Raw genomic sequence first — 23,117 nt, 5'->3', positions numbered from 1 at the left:
GTCACGACACCCTTAAGACATAAAAGAGACGAGAGGCTAATATTAGATGCATCTTAATCAGCTCCCTAGTTCAGTAGTCAGGGTACTGATCAGGACATACCGGTCAGTCAATGGGCTGACTCCCTGATCAGTGCCCTGACTACTGACGGAGCAGATTGAGGTGCACGCATTGTGAAGATCAATATCTGCAGCCTGCCTGACACGGCATTTTCACAGACGTCGCATCTCTCATAGACCACAGTAGCCTATTTAAAATGGCTCATGCATGCGTTATATTCTCAATTTAATTTACAAAGAAATCCCTGTAAAGTTTTTAGGTTAACTATAGAAGAGATAAGGATTAGTGTGTGTCGCACTGGCCTGACTCGCATCGGGGCGCGTGGCATCAGGATGGTTTTGCATTAAATTAACGGCATTTAGGAGATTATCCACTCATTTTCCCCTGGCCTTTATTTGAGACCGGCCTTTATTTGTTTGTGCTGACCACACCCCCGACCACTATCAGAGGCCCGGCGTTTAATTGACTACAGGCTTTTATTTGAGGAAATACAGTGTATATACATTTATTAAATAATTAATTTAATTAATTTATTAAATTCACTTAAAGGTTCACTGTGTAAATTTTAGCGGCATCTAGCGGTGAGGTTGCGAATTGCAACCACCCACCTCTCAACCCTCCCTTTCAAAGCACATAGAGAGCTACAGTGGCCGACACAGGACAAAAATAGTAATCGTCTGAGACAGCAGAGAGTAGCTAGCATTCTGTAGAACAGTTTGTCCGTTTAGGGCTACAGTAGAAACATAACGGTGCCAAATGTTGACTTCACTGTAAGGGGACCCGTGGTTTATGTAGATAGAAATGGCTGATTCTAAGGTGATAAAAACATAACGGTTCATTATGTAATGTCTTCATACACTACTGAAAACAAAGTTATGTAAATTATATAGCATTTCTGTCAAAAGATCCTCATAAATATTGCACAGTGGAACTTTAAAGAAATAGGTCAGCCAAAAAATTGAATTCTGTCATTATTTACCCTCTTGTCTAAAACTGCAAGACCTGTTTCTTCTGTGGAACATAAAAGCAAATATTTTGACCAAATGTCTTTGTGTGTGTGTGGAACACTGGAAGTCAGTAATCACTAAAACTTTTCGGTTACCAGCATTTTCAACATATAAAATACAGTATGTTCATTATTTATTTTGGGGTGTACTGTCTCTTTGGGAACTTTACTGATCATTCTAAAAAAACCTGTTCATTTTAAAGAATCACGTTAAATAAACCACCGGAGGTAAACGCATCAAGGTAATGAGTACAAGTCCATAAGATGGTAAAGTTTTGCTTAAACAGGTAATGACCTTTGACCTCATACAAGTAGTATAAGGTGAGTTACTGTAGCGTTATGGACATGTTTCCATTAAAAAGCAGTCAGACCATGATAAAGCGTACTAGCACTGGAGGATGATTAAGTTTTTTCTTACCTGCACTTTTGACATTCCTAATTATAATTGTGTTTTCCAGGATGCCTTATAACTGCAGAATCTGTAGCTGTAAACTCGTGACAGAAGCCTTAACCTTTGACCTGGAGTTGACGGGAATTCTGCTGCTGCTGCTGACTACGACATCATTCTGTTTCGTTGGTTTTCTCCAGCCTTCCTCTCCAGCCTGAGTCGTGTACATGTGCATGGTGCCTTTCTAAAAGATTTCTGGCTGACATTAAGGGCGAAGCAGAGATCTGCGTGTGAAGCGTGTGTCCATGTATGTGTTGTGGAGTTAATCTTTAGCTCTTCGTCATATGAGAGAGACTTATTTTTGCATAGAGCCACTTTAACCTCTAGAGAGCAAAAGATCATCCTTTATAGTGGAACCGCGGGACCACACGCACCTACAAGTAACCTGAAGTGCTTCAAGTAACTGGAGTATGATGTTGGTTTATTTTTATCCTTTATGTTCATATTAGCACAGCCTTCATGCTTTTTTTTCATTCAGTTGATGGTTATAGGCATCAGTTGCACACGCATTTCGATAGACATCACGATTTTATTTCTAAACTTTAATAGTCAACCAATCATCGCTGAGCTGTCTCTATAGAAAGTGTATTTAGTTATGACAAATGTTCATGTAATCACAAAATGTTATATTTGTATTAATGTCGGATTGAAAGAGGAAAATGGTAAATGTTTATTGATCAAAAAAGGGGTCGAAATTCTTCATTTAAGAAGAAGTACGATCCCCTGAAAATGTATGCGTGTCGATGTGCGTGTGGGAATTTGATTGGATGGGCCAATGAATGAATTTAGCTCATCGTTTGTTTGCACACCTCTTCACTCCTAATAATAACCCACATTTTGTGTTCAGATTTGGGGTGTTGACATGCAAAGGTCTGTGTGTTGCCGTATAACGGATCATTTGTTTATTTTCAACATTCCATCACGTTCTCAGTTGAATCCGTAATATCACGATTGGAAAAATTGCGCATGTACAATCAGTCATTCCCTTTATTTCTCGTCATTTTCTTACTTTTATCCCAATACTCTAGTCGCTTTAATGACGGGCCAAAAATGATGGTAGGAAATTGCACAATCAGCATAAAAATCTCTTTTTCTTCTCTTGCAATGTAGTAACGAATGAATACAAAGGGAAAGTGTTTCATTTGTGTCCCTCACTCTAGGTTAAACACATCTTAAGTTTGTTTCTTTTGTTTACTAGTTCGCTTAAGGGAAGTTTGAGAATGTCAAAGTACTGTAAACATTGTTCACATTACATTGTACACTAATTGTTACCGTATTTTTGAAAGAAAAAAAAATGCTGGGCCATTTTGCCACTCCCACTTAACAAGCACTTTTCACCTGTTGATGAACAGCGGTTCTGACCAATAGTCACTTTTGTAACGCATGAGTCTTCGTTGATGTCAATGTTGTGATGTTGGTATGCTGACGGTATGTGAGTAATGTGTCCTACAGTCCTTTTTTTTTCAGCTTCTATTCTTTGTCTGCCTACAGTTGTTGTAGTATGTTTAAGGGTAATTTGTCCTTTTTATTTTAAATTTAACTGTAAAAATGTTTATTGCACTGTTGTAATGTCAGTGTCCAATACTGTAAATTCGTAATAAAATTTACTATACATTTATTTTTTCCCCTTTTTCTTAAAAGTGTACTTTTCACTTTTCGTAAGTAATGTGCCTCACCCCTAAGAATTTTATTTCTTGGTAGTAAAGCCTTATGGGAAGAACTCATCTATTAACACGGATAACTTTGCAGGTCAATACAGTAAAAAGCTATTCGAAAAGTATTTTCATATGCATGGGTTTTAATGGCATATTTGCACATCAACCTCTACAGTGCAATCGGATTACGTAATGCATGTTACATGTAATGCATTACTTACATGTTAAAATGTAGATTAAAATGTAATCTTAATTAGATTCATTTTAATTAATTAGATTAAAATGTAATCTGATTACACAATGCGTGTTAAATGTAATGCATTACTTTACTCATTAGATTAAAATGTAATCTGATTACGCAATGCGTGTTACATGTAATGCATTACTTTACTCGTAACAGCAAAAGTAATCTGATTACATAATGCGTGTTACATGTAATGCATTACTTTACTCATTAGATTAAAATGTAATCTGATTACTTAATGCGTGCTACATGTCATGCATTACTTTACTCGTTAGATTAAAATGTAATCTGATTACGCAATGCGGGTTACTTGTAATGCATTACTCGTAACAGCAAAAGTAATCTGATTACATAATGCATGTTACATGTAATGCATTACTTTACTCGTAACATCAAAAAGTAATCTGATTACATAATGCGGGTTACATGTAATGCATTACTTTACTCGTTAGATTAAAATGTAATCTGATTACATAATGCGTGTTACATAAAATGCATTACTTTATTCGTTAGATTAAAATGTAATCTGATTATGCATTGCATGTTACTTGTAATGCATTACTCGTAACAGCAAAAGTAATCTGATTACATAATGCATTACATGTAATGCATTACTTTACTCGTAACATCAAAAGTAATCTGATTACGTAAAGCGTGTTACATGTAATGCATTACTTTACTCGTTAGATTAAAATGTAATCTGATTACGTAAAGCGTGTTACATGTAATGCATTACTACTCGTAACAGCAAAAGTAATCTGATTACATAATGCGTTACATGTAATGCATTACTTTACTCGTAACATCAAAAAGTAATCTGATTACATAATGCGTGTTACATGTAATGCATTACTTTACTCGTAACAGCAAAAGTAATCTGATTACATAATGCGTGTTACATGTAATGCATTACTTTACTCGTTAGATTAAAATGTAATCTGATTACATAATGCGTGTTACATGTAATGCATTACTTTACTCGTTAGATTAAAATGTAATCTGATTACATAATGCTTGTTACATGTAATGCATTACTTTACTCGTAACAGCAAAAGTAATCTGATTACATAATGCGTGTTACATGTAATGCATTACTTTACTCGTAACATCAAAAAGTAATCTGCATGTTACTTGTAATGCATTACTTCACTTGTAACAACAAATGTAATCTGATTACGTAATGCGTATTACATGTAATGCATTACTTGTAACATCAAAATGTAATCTGATTACATAATGCATGTTGCATATAATGCGTTACTTTACTTGTAACATCAAAATGTAATCTGATTACGTAATGCGTGTTGCATGTAATGCATTACTTTATTCGTTAGATTAAAATATTATCTGATTATGTAATGTGTGTTAGTTGTAATGCGTTACTTTAGTCTTCACATCAAAATTAATTGATTACTTAATGCATTACTTTACTCGTGACATCAAAAAGTAATCTGACTGCATTATGAATGTTAGTTGTAATGCAAGTTAAAGTTATGTTGTAACTTTACTGGTTAGATCAAAAATTAATCTGATTACGTAACACCTTACTTGTAATGCATTACTTTACTCATAGTATCAAAAGTAATCTGATTATGTAATGCGTGTAAATTTCATAAAGGGGGGGGGGGTGAAACACTCAGTTTCAGTCAATCTCATGTCAATCTTGAGTACCTATACAGTAGTATTGCATCCTTCATATCTAGGGTCTTTAGTTTTATTATATTTATAAAATAAATATAGGCTGTACCGAGTCTTTCCGGAAAAAAATAGAGCGCCAGGAGGTGTATCGTGTGGGCGGAGCTAAAGAATGATGAGTGCGAACAAAGCGGTGACGTCCTCAAGCGTGGAGAAACCCATGGCTATCGATCTCAGCTAATAGATATATGATCCAGAATCATTCGGAGGCTGAAATAAATTGAACAGGAGAAACAGCAACAGCAGGACTTCCGTCTCTGTGGTATGTACAGTATTTAGTGGCCTGTCAACATTTGTGTGTCTTTACTCGCAGTGTATGAGGACATGATTGGGTTTATGGACTATTGTATGCGACTAAACCTTAGCAGTAGCAAGCAAAACGGTTTTGCACGTCAGACTAGTGTAACGTTATACATAGAACAACAAGAGAGTCCGTTAGCGCATTTCAATGACGAAGCACGCGATCGTGTCGTTTACTGATGTTTACTCACGTGACAATAGCAAACAGCACAGACATTTGAAGCAGTTTTACTCACCGGCTGCTTCCAAAGCAGCACCGAACCTTTCGAATCGCTGGGACCGCTCCGTCAAAAACACACTTCTTTGGTATGATTTGGTGAAGTCCTGACAGCAGTGAATGGTAGAGATCCACTTTGAGACGCGACTGAAGCGATGTTGTGAAGCTTCCCATCATTTCTGCGTTCAAATCGGTTCAAATGCAGCGCTGCCTTCCCGGAATGCTGTGCTGAAGCCTTGAAGTCGCTTGATGAGGAATAAAGTGGAGCGCGTCGCGCGACATAAGTGTTCACGGACGACTGCATCTGCAGCTGAGCGAGTGTTTATGGGTCTGCATTTCCTCTTTCGCTCTAGTCACGCGCACGCACCCTACCGGGAGAAGAGCCCGTACGGCCCAAACAAGGACCTTCCGCTCTTATTAACGTCAAGCCGACCATATTTGAAAAAAACTCGCCAAAACTTGTGAAAAACCAGAAGGAGTATTTTTGACACAGAAATACTCCATCAAACGTCCAACATTAGTTTTTGAAACTTTGACTATGTTTAGGATGGGAATCCAAGTCTTTAACAGTGTAAAAAGCTCAGTATGCATGAAACAGCATTCCCCCCCCCCCCCCCCAAAAAAAAAGTGAAAAGTACAGTAGTTTATAATGTTACAAAACATTCTGGTTTCATTTAAATGTTCTTATGATCTTTCTATATAATTCTGGGGGGAAAATGCATCACTGTTTGCACTGAAATATTAAACAGCACGGTTTCCAACATTGATATTTATAAGAAATGTTCATGAGCAGCAAGTATTAGAATGATTTCTGAAGGATCCTGTAATAATTTTTGCATCACAGGAATATTTTAAAATATTAGCACAAATAATAGCACATTTTTAAATATATTAAAATAGTTTTCTAAATGATAATAATATTACACAACAGAAATAAGTACATTTTAAATTAAATCGAATTATATTCAAATGGATTTTTATTTTATTTTAAAGATGTTATTTCACAAATAGGCCATCACAAGAAACTGCAATTTTAACGCTGTGTAGGACTTTTGTACAATTGTTTTTAAATATATATTTTTTCTACTATTTTCTCATAATGTGTTGTCTCAGTGATATTCCAATGAACCGTTTTCTCTGAGGCAGAATCAAAAGTATTTTCAAGACCATGATGTCAGGTAAGGATGCCAAAATGAGTTCCCTTTTGACAGTATCTTGTATTTTAGATAAATGAAATAAATATAAATATGTATATTTTCAATAAGCTACAATATAGTTGTTGTTTTTTTAGCTTGATATAAATGATGTTACTGTTAATATTGTGACATTTAGGCAGGCAGGCTCGAATGGCACTTTTCAAAGAGACTGAATGTAATTAATTATAAATCAAAAAGTCCATTCCACTTACAAAACAGTGACTGCCCAAATAAAAGCTCAGAAACATTCGTAACGCAAAATCACTTATTTATTTCTCAGCAGTAGCAAATGGAATCACTGAGACAATTGAAAGGGTCAAAGATAAGCATTCAAAGGTGGGGAAAAGAGGGGGTGTTTCAGAAGCTTTGTGGGTTTGAGGGGGATTGCTGGGAACTTAGTTAGAGGTTTGAAAGGCCCCTCTTGGGTGATATTGCATGTCACGGATGCGCCTCACGGATTGGATCTGAGGCAGCACGGCCCCAAACTCAGAACACTCCTTAAACTCTCCTTTCTCAAACAAATACTGGTAGCCTCTGTATCCTGGGTACTGATAGCCCACCCACCTGTAATAGAGATTAAAACAAGAAATTAAGTGAAACGGTTACTATACAGGAGGACGTGGAAAGTATCAGAAATGATCACGACTTTTGAGGTTTTGCTTACGTGCCACTCTGCACACGGACTGAAGAGACTTTCTCATGGTATCCATGAGCGTGGAAGCTTGGGACATCGTCGTCTACGATCTCAATCTTCTTTCCAGCGAAGCTTGGGTTCTCGTAGAGGACGATCTTGTGCTCCTGGCTGTCCTGCGAGGACATAAGAGTAGCACGCTATATTGAGAGAAACCCTTGGGACAAATGAATGCTTGACTGAAATGTCTTACTCTAAAGGCGTATGCATAAATGCTTTCCAAAACTATACTATAATTTTACACATCACTCAGGGTGTTAACATTATATTTTTGACAATGACACTTCATAATCCTGCAGTTATGTATTAGTTACCACTTTAATGGGGCGGAAGGCGACGATGCAGTCGCTGCGTCTGCTGTTGGTCCAGGCGTCCCAGCGAGGATACTCACCCTTCTCAAACACATACTGTTCCCCTTTACAGCCGGGCTGCTCATATCCCACCCACCTAGAACAAAAAGTGAACTTCTTTGTCATGCTTTCGCACCGTGAAGTGTTCATAGAGTGCTAGTTTAACAGCACGGGGACATTTAACTGTTTGCATCACTCCACTTGTCTGTGTTCGTAACGTTAGAGAAAAGAGTATGCACGTGATAATGAGTCGTTAAATTCTGTCAGATCGGTGTAACAAAACCAGCCGAATAGCCAATCAAAACTGTTCCAATGATCGTTTGAACTAATCCAAATACCACAACTCAAAATATGCCACTCCTATAGGGTGAATTCAGGCTGATTGGGACACTTTCTCCAAGTCATTACAATGGCAAAAATGTCCCAATCACCCTGAATTCACCCTACCTGAAATGTATATATATTTACAGTGACAATTAGCCTATTTGTATTATACAGCTTGCAGGATACTATAGTTCATTTATGTAAGGATAGCAAAATAAAGTAAACTGTAAGACATTATACCCAAAAAAATATTCTGACACTTTGACCTGGCCAGTGATTTTTACTTTAATTGCTAATGCGACCTTTAGCGCCACAGACTCAACAAAATTAAGCATTCCTTGGTAATTGGTTGAACTAAATCGGCATTATCTGATTGTCTTCTTAAATTTAACAGCTGATTGGTTGATTGTAATCTCTTTCAGACCTTTCTATAAGTTATCTGACATTATCAAGATTAATTTGACATAGTTTAACTAGAGTTCTGGTCATGTTTTATCACCATTTTCTAAACTATAGCTAATAAAATGTGATGATGTAAGAAAATGTTGAAGGTGTCTAAATACATTTTTGGCTTGGAAAATATGACACCTCATTATTTATTTTTATTTTTTACTAGGTACAATCGTGGAGATATTTGCCATCTGTTACCTGCGCCAGTCCCTCACAAAATCCCCCTGGGCTGGCATATCATCGAAAGCATTTTATCATTATTAAGTTGGATTCAATATATAAGTATTTCTATTAAAATATAGTATGCGATATGTCAAAGCCCAATTTCACAGGCTTTGTTTTCTCTTAACTCCAGGACAACTTAAAGGGATAGTTCACCCAAAAATGAAAATGTGATGTTTATTTTCATTCGAGTTCTACTGAGGAAACAAACACGCCTACATCTTGGATGCCCTGGGGGTAAGCAGATAAACATTACATTTTTATATTTGGGTGAACTATCCCTTTAATGTGCATTTCTGTCACTAGAGAAATTGAAAAACCGGAGTGGAATATATTTGAGCAGCCGTTTCGGTCCACATATTCTGTTCTGGTCCATGTGTTGCATTCGTTTGGATTCATTTTCATTGGCAGCGGAACAAAATAACCATTCAAACTTAACTTTTTTGTTGTTGTTTAAAATGTAATTTACTTAATATTAACTTCTTTTTTATTTTGCTTAATATCCCTGTTGAAAAATGCTGGTTAGGTATCTGTTTGAAGCATGGCAGCTGGTTTGAGCTGGTCTTTAGCTGGTCTTTAGCTGGTTTAAGCTGGTCCTGAGCTGGAGCTAGTTAAGGACCATTTTAGAACCAGCACTTGACCAGCTTAAACCAGCTCATGACCCGCTTAAACCAGCTCAAACCAGCTGCCATGGTTCAAAAACTGTTTTTTTTTCCCCAACTGAGATTACTCTTGCATGTTTTCTCACACACACAAACTCACGGTCCACACAGCACCAGTATTGAGCCCACTTTCTCCACGTCCGCCTCCTGGAGGTTGTTACAGGGCCCAGTCAGCTCATGACAGCGGCCTTGAAAGTTTTCCTGTTCGTAGATCACCAACTTTGAAGGGAGAGAGAGAGTATGAAGGAAAATAAATAGGAGTAACGGATATGTAATATACACTGACGACGTGTTTGTACCTTGAAGGCACTGGCAACTGGTTGTTTTTGCTTGGTTGCAGGATTCTGGTGATCAGTTGCCATAGTGAACCAGGATGGGTGTGATGAGCTTTGTTCAGAAATCAAATTAGGAACAGAGAAGGAAGCAAACAATAATTATTAGTGTCGGAAGTAGATAACCTAATAATGCTGGCTGAGATGTTTATATTCCATACTTAAGTAGATAAAACAGTGAAAATAACACAAAACCAATAGTAAAGCAAGCAATAATATGTATGTCTTACCAGCTCCGGAGTGTGCCAGTCGCTGTGTGGTGAAATCACCGGCTCAATATATATCGGAAATTCAGGGGCGGAAACACTGCCAAAAACATGTCTCTGTCCAGAACACGCTCATAGTCAGGTCCTAATAGGCTGACCGGCTGGCACTGGGAGGGCTGAAGAAGTCCAGCCAAACATCCTCACCCTCGCCATCCTACCCTCCCTTTTCTTTTGATGCGCCACAAAGTTATTTCATTAGTTGTCAGTTTTCGCCCGGCCACGCTTTGTTCCATATCCCATGATTCAGCACAACCTGTGCCAAGAGTCCAGGACCTACAACAGGAGTGACCGCTCTGGATGTGAAACTAAAAGAGAGAGGCAGTTGCATCTTTGCTATTTAGAATTACTGTGAATCCTGTGAAATTTCAGAAACATCTTAGTTGGTCACTAAATGGCTTTCAGGTAATATTAATTATGTTTTTCATCAATGGCGTGTTGTTTGAATCCACTTTGATATTAACATAGGTGTTGCATTACATATAAACTGTTCTGTTACTTTACAGCACAAACCCAAAAAAAGACATAACATGAAAATATAAGTTAAGACATTTAAGAACCATAAACATTAAAGCGGCAATACAATATATAAAGTAGGCGTAAATAAAAAAAAAAGTCAAATTCTGTATTGATAAATGTAAGTCTGTTTAAATAGTTTTCTAAACGATTTAAAACAGAGACTTGGCAGATCTGATATCCCAGTGGAGGCTCATATAGGCCTTTACTGCTAAGGCTCTATAGCAGTGGTTCTCAACCAGGGGGTCGGGGCCCTAGCCTGACAAGCCAGACCCACATCAAGATGTTTGGTCTGGAAACTCACCATTGACAGGGCTCAATCCGAGGGGCGGGATAAACGGTTGTCTTTCAAACTCCCTCTGCACACAGTTGGATATTGCTAAAAGCAACCAGAGCAACGAAGAAGGTGAAGCGGAGCTAGTTGATAATTAAACTTTTGCCATATCTGGTCGGCAAAACTCCAAACACATCTTCCCTTCTTAAGAATGATTTCAGTGCTGTTCTTTTATCAAAGAAAAGCTTAAAGGAAGTGTATGTAAGATTGTGGCCAAAAACTGGTACTGCAATCCCTTTCAAATGACTGTAGAGCGGTGTCTCCCCTCTCCCCCTCCCCCTGACTCAAGGTTGCCAGATAGGCTGCAGGACCCAGTAGGAACGTTTGTAACTGCAGCTGTGGTAACTAGAGCAGATCTGGCAACCCGGATGCCGAAACACTACTGACTTTGTGATTGGTAGATAGGTGGAGAGGGTGGAGCTTCAGGCCAAAACACAACATGACTACATCAACATCAGTTGAGCGGCGCAACAACAACTTTTAAATGACAATATCCTGGCCGGACGGACTACTGTTGTCAGTGATATAAGTATTTGAAATGAACATGATTTCTTAATGTCTAGTGACATATCAGGGCCATTTTATGATTAATTGAAATACATTTTTTACATACAGTTCCTTTAACTCCAAGTCTTCCAGAGTCGTGGCCAAAGCCTATTCGAAAGAACCGCTGTTCGCCAGCTTCTTTGTTTACAAGTAGCACGCGGATGACTGCCGTCATTATGTTAAGCCCCGCCCACCGACTCTATACACGATGTGTTTGGCCTGACCAGAGTTTGTTTTTTCCAGCTCGCAAGTCTATGGGGAGTTGCTATACGACATTCGCTGCAAATTAGATTTGCCGCCGCTAGGTTGCGTCTAGATTTCTAGGCTACCGGGGCAACACATTCTCACACCCAACTCGTCACAAATGGACGCTTGACCCGGACCCCTTGTCGTCACTTTTCAACGAACTAGGCGTACCTTTATCGTCAATTTTCAACGCGCTGGGTGCTCCATTCATTTCAATGATAAACCTTTGGCGTCATACACAGACGCATTTAATTCTTTGCGTTTGTAAAAGCAGACATCATTTTATTAATATTTAAAAGCTACTTTTATATTTTGGAGCAACTAACCCAACTCCTACCCTAAACCTACCCACATCTTAACAATCTAAAACACATAGGCCTACCAGGCAAAAGTATTTATTGCAAAAACTGACCAAAACAGTATAAAAGTATTAGCTCATGTTGCATTCCAAGTCTTCTGAAGTCATACGATGCCTTCATGTGAAGAACAGAGTTGATCTTAATGTTTTAATCGCTGAAATGATGATCCCGCTGCCACGTGAATGAACTCATTCATCTCATTCAAATAATTCAAAAGACTCTTAAACATGATGCAATCGGTCACAAGACACAGGAGAGCCAATGACATTTTACAATCAATGCTGACGTAATGACACAATTGGTCACAAGACATACGAGAGCCAATGCAATTTCACTATGAAATCTCACGTAACGGGCGCCAATATTTGAAATTTGATGTGTTCTGTTCGTGATCTTTGACGGATGGAGATACTGATCGCTTTTGGGGATTTTCTTCATGCAAATCAATCGTTTGGCCTCGGAAAACTTGGATTATTTAAATTTTTGGAAGAACTCGTGGATGCAGTCGTATGTTATATCCTGTTTTATATCATGTTCACACAAATGGGTTGGTTTAGGGATGGGATGGGGTTGGGTTACATGTTAAAATGTGTCTAAATAGCGTAAATAAAATAAATGTAAATGAAATCATGTTAAAATGTGTCTAAATAGTAGCCTAGAAATCTAGACGCACCCTAGCGGCAGCAAATTTAATCTGCCCGCAAGTTTCGAATCAGCTTTGACTGCGATTCTGGAAGACTTGGAGTTAAGCTTTTCTCTGAGAAAAGAACAAAGAGCAGCACTGAAGTCATTCTTAAAAAGGAGATGATGTGTTCGGAGTTTAGCCGACCGGATACGGCAAATGTTTAATCAGTCAGCAAGCTCTGTTTCACCTTCGTTGGTTGGTGTAGCGCTATCCTATCACGTGCAGAGGGAGTTTGAAAGACAACCGTTTATCCCGCCCCTCGGATTGAGCCCTGTCTATGGTGAGTTTCCAGACCAAACATCTTGATGTGGGTCTGGCTTGTCAGGCTATCTAAATAGCATAAATAAAATAAATGAAATCATGTTAAAATGTGTATAAATAGCGTAAATAAAATAAATGTAAATTGAATTATGCTTGCTGATTTAATTGAGAAGCACACTCCAACATGTCATAATGCCAAAATTATAAACCAATAAATAATTTCAATAAATAAATCAAAAAATAAATTTCACCATGACGATAATATTGATAAAAAGTGACGACAAGGGGTCCGGGTCAAGCGTCCATATGTGACGAATTGGGTGTGAGAATGTGTTGACCGGGGCCCACTAAGTCACCTCAGAAAACTTCCATGTGGGCCTCAAGTGTAATGATACTGGAGGAGAGAGTGTATGAAGCCGGGTGCAAGGGTTCATTCACAGGAACACAGGCTTCAACACAACAATTCAACACAGGCTTTTGGAACAGTCTCATTAGCCAGACATTTCACATCACTATACTGTAAGACAGGATATGTCTTTCACAGGAACGGGGTACAACAACACATAACTCAGGTAAATTATCATAGGTTGTGATTTTCACAGTCTTTTAAGCATAGCATCTAACCTAATAAGTCAAACATAGGAAAAAATGTATTACAGTCCTTATAGGCTATAGGAGGCAAAAACGAAATACAAAGACAAAGTACAAACATCATGAACGCTTTGGATTCTGGCCCGGAAAGTACTGCATAATTAAAGAGAATTTACAGCATAACTTTGGGTAATTATAGTGTAACTATTAAGTAAGTACTTGTAGGTATAAGGGAACACTATGTATTATTTGGGGAATAAAGGGGTAACTGTCAGGAAATTAACAAATTATTTATACTGGAGGTATTTTTTTTAATTAAGGGGTAATTATCTGTGTAGTTGCGGGATAAGTATGAATCTGCAGGCTGGAAATTAAAGTCTGTTCTTGTTCCCCTCTTGTTTTATGTAGTTACAGGGTAAGTTCGAATCTGCGGGCTGTACATTAAAGTGAGTCTTGTTCCCCTCGTCACTGCTTGTTTTTTTTTTGTTTTTTCCCATTGGCTCAACATATTATGTCTGATTGAGCCCATTTTTACAGACTATTGCCACAACTGATACAATTCAATTCACCAAAATTCAATTTGGACAATTAAACATTTTTTATATGACCAGTCACTAGAAATGTTTGATTTGGAGAGGTCTGACATTTTTTTTACAATGAATGTTTTACTTTATGATATTAGAATTTGCTTGAAGTTAAAGATTCAACCTTAGTTTTGCAGATTTTTATCTGCCAGGGCATATAAGTGATGACGATGATATGTATAGGCAGCACATTTATGTTGGTAAGGACATTTCATATGTGTTCAGATCAGGTTAAGATGAACCTTTTTAGAGCATATTGTACATCCTTTTATACTGCTCCCATGTGGGTTAAGTTTTAAAAAGTGAGTTTATGTAAACTTCAAGTTGCCTACAATGATTGTTTGAGGATCATATTGAAAAAACAAAGGTGGAGTAGTGCTAATAATTTATTTTGTATGTCAAAAGTAAAAACTTGTATGGCTTTAATTAGGAATTTGATGTATGAATTCATCTGTTGACTGGATAATTCACAGAATGGTATTATGTTGTTGTCTAATCTGAAGCAAAGTGTGATGCGAAACCAATCACCTATGAGAAAGTACTGGCATAGTCTTTTTTAAATATTCTATATTGCTTGTCATTTTGTGTTAGCTGGTGGTCTTATTACTAATGTAGGCTACCTTGAGTCTGGAAATAAAGTTGAATTGAATTAAAGTTTAGAGATATACCGCCACCTAGTGGTCGTTAGCTATCGCCCGCTGTAAACACTCTTAAACGCAATGTATTGTTTGGTAAACTTCTAATACACCACAAAAATTCACCATGATTTTTTTCCTATTGCTACTCTGGCATCCAATAGGACGAAGCTGTATTTTCGCGGGAGTGGGGGAGGATAGCGGTGTTTATTTTCTTTCAGCCACAGATGGTTTCAGAAGCTGCGAGACTGAGGGAGAGACAGAACAACGACACTCGGGGATGAAGCCGCAGCTTCGGGGGAAAACTTGCGTTCATTGCATGCATAGCTGGGGCACGAGACATAAGCTCTCACGATGTTAATGCACATAGTTATGTTTGCTCTTTTGGTTCTGAGCGTCAGATCCGGAGAAGGTTTTCCCAATTACAAGGATGACTATATGGACGAGGACTTGGCCACCTTCGACTATTACAAAGGGACGGATGAGTTTGATGAGGGGAACAGGACGCAGGAGTGTGATGAGTGTGTCCCGGAGCTGTGCCCGCGGGCGCAGGGCTGTAGAGCGGGACGGGTGCAGGACAGCTGCGGCTGCTGCTCTCAATGCGCCAACCTGGAGGGACAGACCTGTGACCTCGGCCAGAGAAATGTCTATTATGGATTGTGTGGAGAGGACATGGAGTGCAAACTGGACAGGTCAGATGGAGCGGACGGAGAGGAGCCAGAAGCCCAGTGTGTGTGTTTGTCTCAGAAACCTCTGTGTGGCTCAGACGGTCAGACCTACATGAATCTCTGCAAATTCAAGGAAGCGGCTTATTCACGGCCTGGACTGAATGTGAGCGACGGGCCGTGCAGGACAGGTATGAACATACACACTAACTGCTTTCCAACCATAGATTTATTCAGGTGTTTGTTTACATGATTTATTTAATGCACGGAATTCTTTCTTTCTTTCTTTCTTTCTTTCTTTCTTTCTTTCTTTCTTTCTTTCTTTCTTTCTTTCTTTCTTTCTTTCTTTCTTTCTTTCTTTCTTTCTTTCTTTCTTTACATTAGATACAGATGTTTTAAGAGTATTTTTGCAACCATATTTATTTATTCCAATACCCCCTCCAATATTTATTTGAATTTAAATTCTTACAGATGTTTCAAGAATGTTTTAAACAAACCCTTGTCCAACTTGTCTAACCCTATTTATTTCTATATAAATATAAAATCTTACAGGTGTTACAAGAGCGTTTTTCCTATTAATTAATTAATTTCTTCCTTCCAATAAAGTAAATGTATTTCATAAGGGTTTTTAACCACCAATATTTAATTAAATTAAAATTCTTACAGAATTTCACGAGTGTTTTTCCAATCCTATTTATTTATTTATTTATTTATTTATTTATTTATTTATTTATTTATTTATTTATTTATTTATTCAAATAAAGTAAATGTATTTCAGAAGCGTTTACCAATAATATTTAATTTAATAAAAATATTTGTCTCTTTCATTCTTTAATACATGTAATAAATAACAATTCATCAAAACATTTCAGTTGTTTTTTTCTATCCCATATTTGTTTATATTTATTTTCTTTATTTAATAAATAAAAATGTCTTTTTGCAACCTTAATTAATTAATTTAATAAATGGAGACGAACTTCAGAAGTATTTCAAGTGTTTTTTCACCTAATATTTAAAATAATTTCATTTTTACCTTTGTCTCCTTCCCTCTTTAATGCATAGAATAGAACATTTTTCAACAGTGTTTTATAACCCATATTTATTTATATATTTTCTTTAATAGATAGGGTAGAAATGAAGTGTTCTTCTAACATGTTTTTTTATTTATTTATTTTGAGCTCTTTCTTGTTTTCTTTCGCACATGGAACTGAAGTGTTATCTCGATAGTGTTTTTGTCTCTGAGCTGCCAGCACTTGGGAATTTTGGACCTGGCCCCTATAATTTTCCCAGTGGCTTTAAAGAGGGGGTTTATGACCTTTAAACAGCTCTTCACATCAGGCTGACATAGGAAGTGGTTTCTGAACGTGATCCCTGATATGCCCTCCTTCTCTCTTTCTGTTTCTCTGTCTATTTCTGGTAAGTCCCCGTCATCAAAGTGCCGCCGCATAATCTGGTAAATGTAACTGGCAGCAGTATAGCATTTCTCTGCGAGGTGTTTGCATTTCCCATGGCGCTAGTGGAGTGGAGGAAAGATGAAAAAGAGGTCATTTTACCGGGCGATGATCCACACATATCTGTTCAGGTAAAGCATTTTCAAATGTAAGACCGTTGTTTTACACATAAACTCTAAGTATGTAATATAGACCAATATAACCTTGACTTATGTAGGGTCACGCAGAATCTTCAGCCACATAACTTTACAAGCTCTACAGATTTTCACGCCATTCATAAAAGTCTACTCATCTTCCATGTGTCTGTTTATTAAAGGAACTGTATGTAAGAATTGTCAATTAATGATAAAATAGCCCTGATATGTCACTAGACATTAAGAAATCATGTTCATTTCAAATACTTATATCACTGACAACAGTAGTCCAGCCAGTATATTGTCATTTTTTAAAAGTTGTTGTTGCAGCTCTCAACTGATGTTGATGATGACATTGTCATGTGTTTTGGTCTGAAGCTCCGCCTATCTGGCAACCTCGAGTCAGGGGGAGGGGGATACGCCGCTCTACAGTCATTTAAAAGTGATTGCAGTACCAGTTTTGGCCACAATCTTACATACACTTCCTTTAAATAGTTTGGCTAATGATATGTTGAAATCCATTACACTAAATTACACAGTTTTTTTCCCCTCACACAAATTGAGTGCAGAAAATGTGACCAGATTTTATTGGAATATTCCTGTCTAACTGCAGGTGTTTATGGTTTCAAGATTTAGGACATTTTAGGGCATTCCTGGTTATGCATTTTAATGAATTTGTGAAGAATTACAAAAGGGATCTCCTTCCTAAGTATTTAGGGATCCTCCTCAGCCTTTCCATTTCTCCATTTTTTCCTGTAGTCCCGAGGTGGCCCTCAAAAGTATGAACTTTCCAGTTGGCTCCAGATTGAAGACGCCAGTCAGATGGATTCTGGCACATACAGGTGCATTGCTCGAAATGAGCTTGGCAACGTCTCAGCCACAGCAATTTTAGGAGTCCTGCCTCCAGGTAAAAGAGATATCGGAGTGTCTATTTACACTAAGTTCAAAAAGCTCACCTTGTTGGCGGAGGCTATTTACACTAACTCCACCCACTGATGTCTTGTTGGGCCAGACAAAATGACGAAAGAGACGCTGGATCGGCACAAGTGGCAAATTCTGGCAATAGTGTAGGGGTAAGGCACATGGCGGAAAGTTTTGACGCAAGTTCAAATCTGACTTTTGCTCGCTCTACTAACTTTTATGTTTATCGGTTAGGGTTAGAGATGTAGGGAGGGCTTAACTGTCCAAATAAGGCGGGATCCATTTAATAATTTTAATAAATATAATCATTTAGACTCTATGGGCCTCATTCATAAAAATATGTGCAGAACAAATTTGTGTGTAAATTGTTCATAAAGCTGCTCTGATGTAAATTTAATTGGTGTAATATTCCTCAAAAGGAGATACTATTACTGCCATGGCTATTCTGTATCATAACAACCAAAATATCTCAGCTTGCAAAGCACTTTTAAGCACCACTAGCTGGCCGTTTTCAGAAGAGCACCAGGCGTTTTTTAGCTGGCTAAAAATGCTTTGGTAGATAAGATAATTGAATATTCATTACACTGTAAAAAATTATTTAGAACAAAAGTTACCTGGTTGCCTTAAAATTTTGAGTACATTGAAATTACAATTTTGAGTTAATACAATGAACATTTTTTGAGATTCGACAAACTTTATTAAAATATTTTGTAAGCATATTACCTGATGACGCAGTGAAACATGCCAAATAGCCAAATAATTTTCATGATTTATAATTTTTTTTTATGTGGTTCAGATATTTTGAGTTTCTATTTATTAAACAAATGTCCTTCATTGTATCAACTCAAATGTTTAATTTCAATAAACTCAAAATTTTAAGGCAAACAGGTTACTTACTTTTTCAAGTTAAACCAAAAAAAAAAAAAAAGTTTACAGTGTTGTTTCTTTGGGCCCTTTTTTTAACGATCTGAAATGCAAGTGTCAAAGCGCGAAGCGCAAGTAACTTTGTGGGCGGGTCTCGGCGCTGTTGCTATTTTCCCAGCGGGATAAATGGCTTTTGCGCCCGGCGCAAATCTAAAATGGGTTGGTCTGAAGTAGCTTCATTATAGCGGTGGTTTGGGCGTAACGTGAATAAACCAATCAGAGCGTCATCCAAAATTTCCTTTAAAAGCAGGTGCGCAAGTTCCATTATGGATTGCTATTGCCGAGGAGACTGATGTTCTTGTAAGAGCAGTGAAAGACAGAGAAGTTGTGTTGTATGGGGATGGGAGAAACTCACCCAAAATAGCATCGGTTAAACAGTTTTTTCAGTTTTTCAGTCGATTTTATTTTCCTGGTTCTTGACGGACAAACCAATTTGTCAGATGTCCTTATATACATATATGTCTTGCCGCTATTGGGCAAACAGGTCTGATCCTTAATTACTACAATTAGCCTGAATAATTTGTAAGCTAGATTTGTGCCTATTTTTTCACATCTTCTTGGCACACCACAATGATTTCCGTCATCTCGTGTTAATATTTTTTTAGTGTAACAATTTATGATTTGCAAAAATAACTGTTGCATCTGTGTAGATTACATGAGCAAAGTGTGTGCGCGTTGTGCACGCTATACATTATGGTCAAGCATGCGCCCTTAAAATAGCATAATGAACAACGCGCAACGCGCCACTGACTTTAGACCAGGTTTTTTCTGGTCAGTGGCGCAATTGTTTAATGGAACAGCAAAATAGCATCAGGGATTGTTTGCGCCGGAACACTCTTCCTTTTTTGCGCTGAACCGCCCAGGGAGCGCAAGTTCATTCACTAGTTTAGCGACGTGCTTCTGTGGAGGGAAATGCGCGCTTTGCGCGGGTGCAAAATAGGAATGACACATGCGTTGGTGTAAATAGTCAATTGCGCTGGTTACAAGGTAGGGCCCTTTGTCATTTATGCAAAATACTGGAGCCAAAGTCCAAAAGATTCCATCCACAGCGTTCCTGGATACGTCATTTGTAGTTGCAACTCAGGGGCGGGGATTATGCTGATAATGAATATTTAAAATTCACTCTATTTACTAATGTTTGAAATTCATTAATATACACACATTTAACTGAAACCCTATACGGAGCGTTTGTGAATCTGGAGGAGAGTTTTTGTTAAGGTCCATGTTATGCACAAATTACTCCGAATTTTCTTGTATATTTGCGAAAGTGTCATGCATGAGACCTATTGCTATTATTGCATACCGTTTAATCTACAACAACACTGAGGTGCAAATAGTATCTGCCACTATTTATAGGTATAAATAGCATCTAACTACTATTTATACTTATTGCATAGGAAACATGGCTATTTTTACAGTCTAAATAAAATCTGTCACTATTTTCATTTTGTGTAAATAGCCGCTGCCAAAAGATATACCCTGAGCTGTAATGGCCTGTATTAATACTCCCTGTTCCAATACCTTTATGTATAATCTGTTTGTTTTTTTCTGTCTTTTTTTTTACTCAGATGAGATGTCTGCCTATTTGGAGCAAAACACAAATGAAATGATTGCCTATGACCAATTACAGGACTATGACAGGGATTATTACTAAACTTCAGATTGAAGACCCTCAAGAAAAACAATGTTTTATTTTATTTTATTTACAGACATTCAATTTGAGACATGGCAAGAAGACACCCAGGCATTGACTGCAAAAAAGTAATAAGCCCATTAAAAATAAAACCTTCCAGAGCTTTTCTACATCTGGATAATCAAACATGGATGCGGCGGGGAAGAAGCTTGAATAAATTCCCACTGGCACAGACCACTAAAATGGATGAAAAATACACCACAAGATGTGTAGAGGAGCGATTGGAGCAGTTTGGGAGCTGCTCGAAGCTCTACAAGTCCATACAGAGGGAAGCTACTGGAGCTGAATGTCTCTTGAGTTTCATCCCACACTCTCCTTCAAAGTGACATAACAAATTGAATAACAAAGCATGAAGAAATGGGAAATGTGTGAGAGCTGCACAATTCTGACAAAATATGTCTGTTGACCATTTATTTTTTATATTATAAGTGTAGTGATGAATTTTCATAAAAAATGTTTTTGTGCGACAATGCTTTTCGCTTTGGTTCTAAACATTCTTTTTTAAACATATTGGAAATATGACATTTTGACTCAACTGGAGCAGACAGAAATGGAATGTAGTAATCGTCTCTTTCAAAATTAATTAAAGGTGCACTATGTAGGATTTTTGCAGTAAAATATCCAAAAACCACCAGGCCAGTGTTATATATTTTGTTCAGTTGAGTTCTTACAATATCCCAAATGTTTCCAACTATTTGTAAATTGTGAGAAAATTGCTATTTTAACCAAGGAGCCGGAACGACTGAGGGAGTCGTCGTCATATTGCGTCATATCTGCGTTACCCTCGGTTTCCGGTTTTATTTGTCAGAAATGTTTTACTCTAAGCAGTGCAACAAGTGTCACAGCAGCCGCTGAGCGAACGCACAGACTAACGTTCAATACATCTAATATGATAAACTAACATCTAATATGATAAACAGAGCTGCTTTACCTCATTCTCATGACCGGAAAAGTGGAAATAGCGCTGGCGACTGTGTCCCGCCATAATGAAAGTCCCGTTGCTCGTGAGCTGTGTGTTGCGCTTCAATCGATCCAGCGGCCTTGCTCAGCTCCTTCAACACTCGGTCCTGCTCTGCTTCATACCACAGTAGCGTTCATAACCACATCCATGAACATGATTTATAACATGAGTCTTATCCCGATTCTTTTCCTCCGGCTGTGAGGTGAAGACCACATGTCCCTAGATTCTGAGCTCAAACTTGGCATCATCAAACTATGCCTTTGTATTGAATAGGCGCCCTCTAGCAGACGGAAACTTACATAGTCTAGCTTTAATTGCAGAAGCTTTAATTGTAATTATAAAAACTATATTTATACATCAGTTCAATAATATATATATATATATATATATATATATATATATAGAGGAACTCACATATTAACACAATACCTGTTAATTGGTCTGTGTTTTGCTCTATCAACAGAAACACTAGAACAGAACATTGCTGTTCCTGAATGAATCAGTGATTTTTGACATCTGTTGAGTAAATTATTCAATGTCTCATTCATAACGAAAACCACTGGCTGCCTCCAAATATGGATACTTCCCTAGTAGACATAAAAACTGTATGTAAAAATAGTATTTCCGAATTCATAGCATTCATAACACCATCAAAAAATGTCCAATGAGATTCAGGCCCCATTTACACCGCATGGTTCAAGTGACCCAATTCCGATTTTTCCCTCTCATGTGGCACAGATCGGATATGACGTGAACGTCTAAGCAGGAAAAAACAAACAAACCAAAAAAACATGAATTCCGATATCCTCAGATTGGATTCAGGCCTCACTCATATGTGGTAATAAATCCGATATGATTCGGATGCGTACATTTGCATCTGCCATGTAAGCGGTCAAATCGGATTTCCCCCAGTAAATGCGAGTCGTGAGTCAATGACGTCAACTCAGGTGGACATGAAATGTGATCAAGGGCTCTTCTCTTTTTTCTTCATCTTACGAGAGCAATGTTTTGCTGACCTTTAAGCAAAGAATTTAACAATTTCATCTGCGTCCATTGCGTATCATGTAGTTTTACTTCATTTTCCAGGTCAGAACGTCTTGGGCTGTTTCGCCAGTGTTTAGTAATGCAAATATCAGAAACGGGTCACTTTTAAAAGATGGTGTAAGCGGGTCGTCAGATCATGTGCGTATTGAAAATAGACAATTTACTATTCCATGAGGCCACAGGAAAGGATTTGTGAATCACAGGTCACAATACAATGACAACATAAATTCATCCAGATTTCATTCATACTACACACATTTATGCTATATAGAACATACTCTATAACAGTCACAAAGGAATGTTCTCCTATTCGGAGAATATGCAATTTCAGGTGCAGCCACAGGATTTGTTGCTGAATGAATCCGTGCTTTTGGACACAATCTGTGATTTACTCTTAAAGAGAATAACTTTTCGCCACTTACTGTAACAATGTAACCTGAAAAAAAAGTCCCTG

General features: G+C 37.7%; 3 protein-coding genes across 5 annotated transcripts in view; 2 read left to right on the top strand and 1 right to left on the bottom strand.

Annotated features, from left to right (window-relative positions):
- Nucleotides 1-3,130, top strand: part of si:ch73-138n13.1 (uncharacterized) — a 66,788-nt gene extending 63,658 nt beyond the window's left edge. For all 3 annotated transcript variants that reach the window (XM_067413393.1, XM_067413395.1, XM_067413392.1), the window contains exon 13: nt 1,523-3,130. The gene's annotated coding sequence lies outside the window, so the exon portion shown is untranslated. The remainder of the gene's footprint in view (nt 1-1,522) is intronic.
- A 3,966-nt stretch (nt 3,131-7,096) lies between these two features.
- Nucleotides 7,097-10,138, bottom strand: crybb2 (crystallin, beta B2). The gene is made up of 6 exons (XM_067412580.1): nt 10,081-10,138; nt 9,818-9,905; nt 9,619-9,737; nt 7,825-7,957; nt 7,484-7,626; nt 7,097-7,383 (listed from the first exon to the last, which is right to left on the bottom strand). Exons 2-6 carry the CDS (start codon nt 9,878-9,880, stop codon nt 7,215-7,217), a joined length of 627 nt encoding a protein of 208 aa, XP_067268681.1. The 5' UTR covers nt 9,881-9,905; nt 10,081-10,138; the 3' UTR covers nt 7,097-7,214.
- Nucleotides 10,139-14,984: 4,846 nt separating this feature from the next.
- Nucleotides 14,985-21,897, top strand: kazald3 (Kazal-type serine peptidase inhibitor domain 3). Its single transcript, XM_067412579.1, has 4 exons — nt 14,985-15,726; nt 16,957-17,117; nt 17,880-18,027; nt 20,534-21,897. The coding sequence occupies exons 1-4, from the start codon at nt 15,225-15,227 to the stop codon at nt 20,617-20,619; spliced, it is 897 nt and encodes a 298-aa protein (XP_067268680.1). The 5' UTR covers nt 14,985-15,224; the 3' UTR covers nt 20,620-21,897.
- Nucleotides 21,898-23,117: the final 1,220 nt, after the last annotated feature.

Source organism: Pseudorasbora parva, chromosome 13, assembly GCF_024679245.1.
Source record: "Pseudorasbora parva isolate DD20220531a chromosome 13, ASM2467924v1, whole genome shotgun sequence".
Taxonomy (NCBI): domain Eukaryota; kingdom Metazoa; phylum Chordata; class Actinopteri; order Cypriniformes; family Gobionidae; genus Pseudorasbora; species Pseudorasbora parva.
This window is presented reverse-complemented; position numbering and strand designations above follow the sequence as displayed.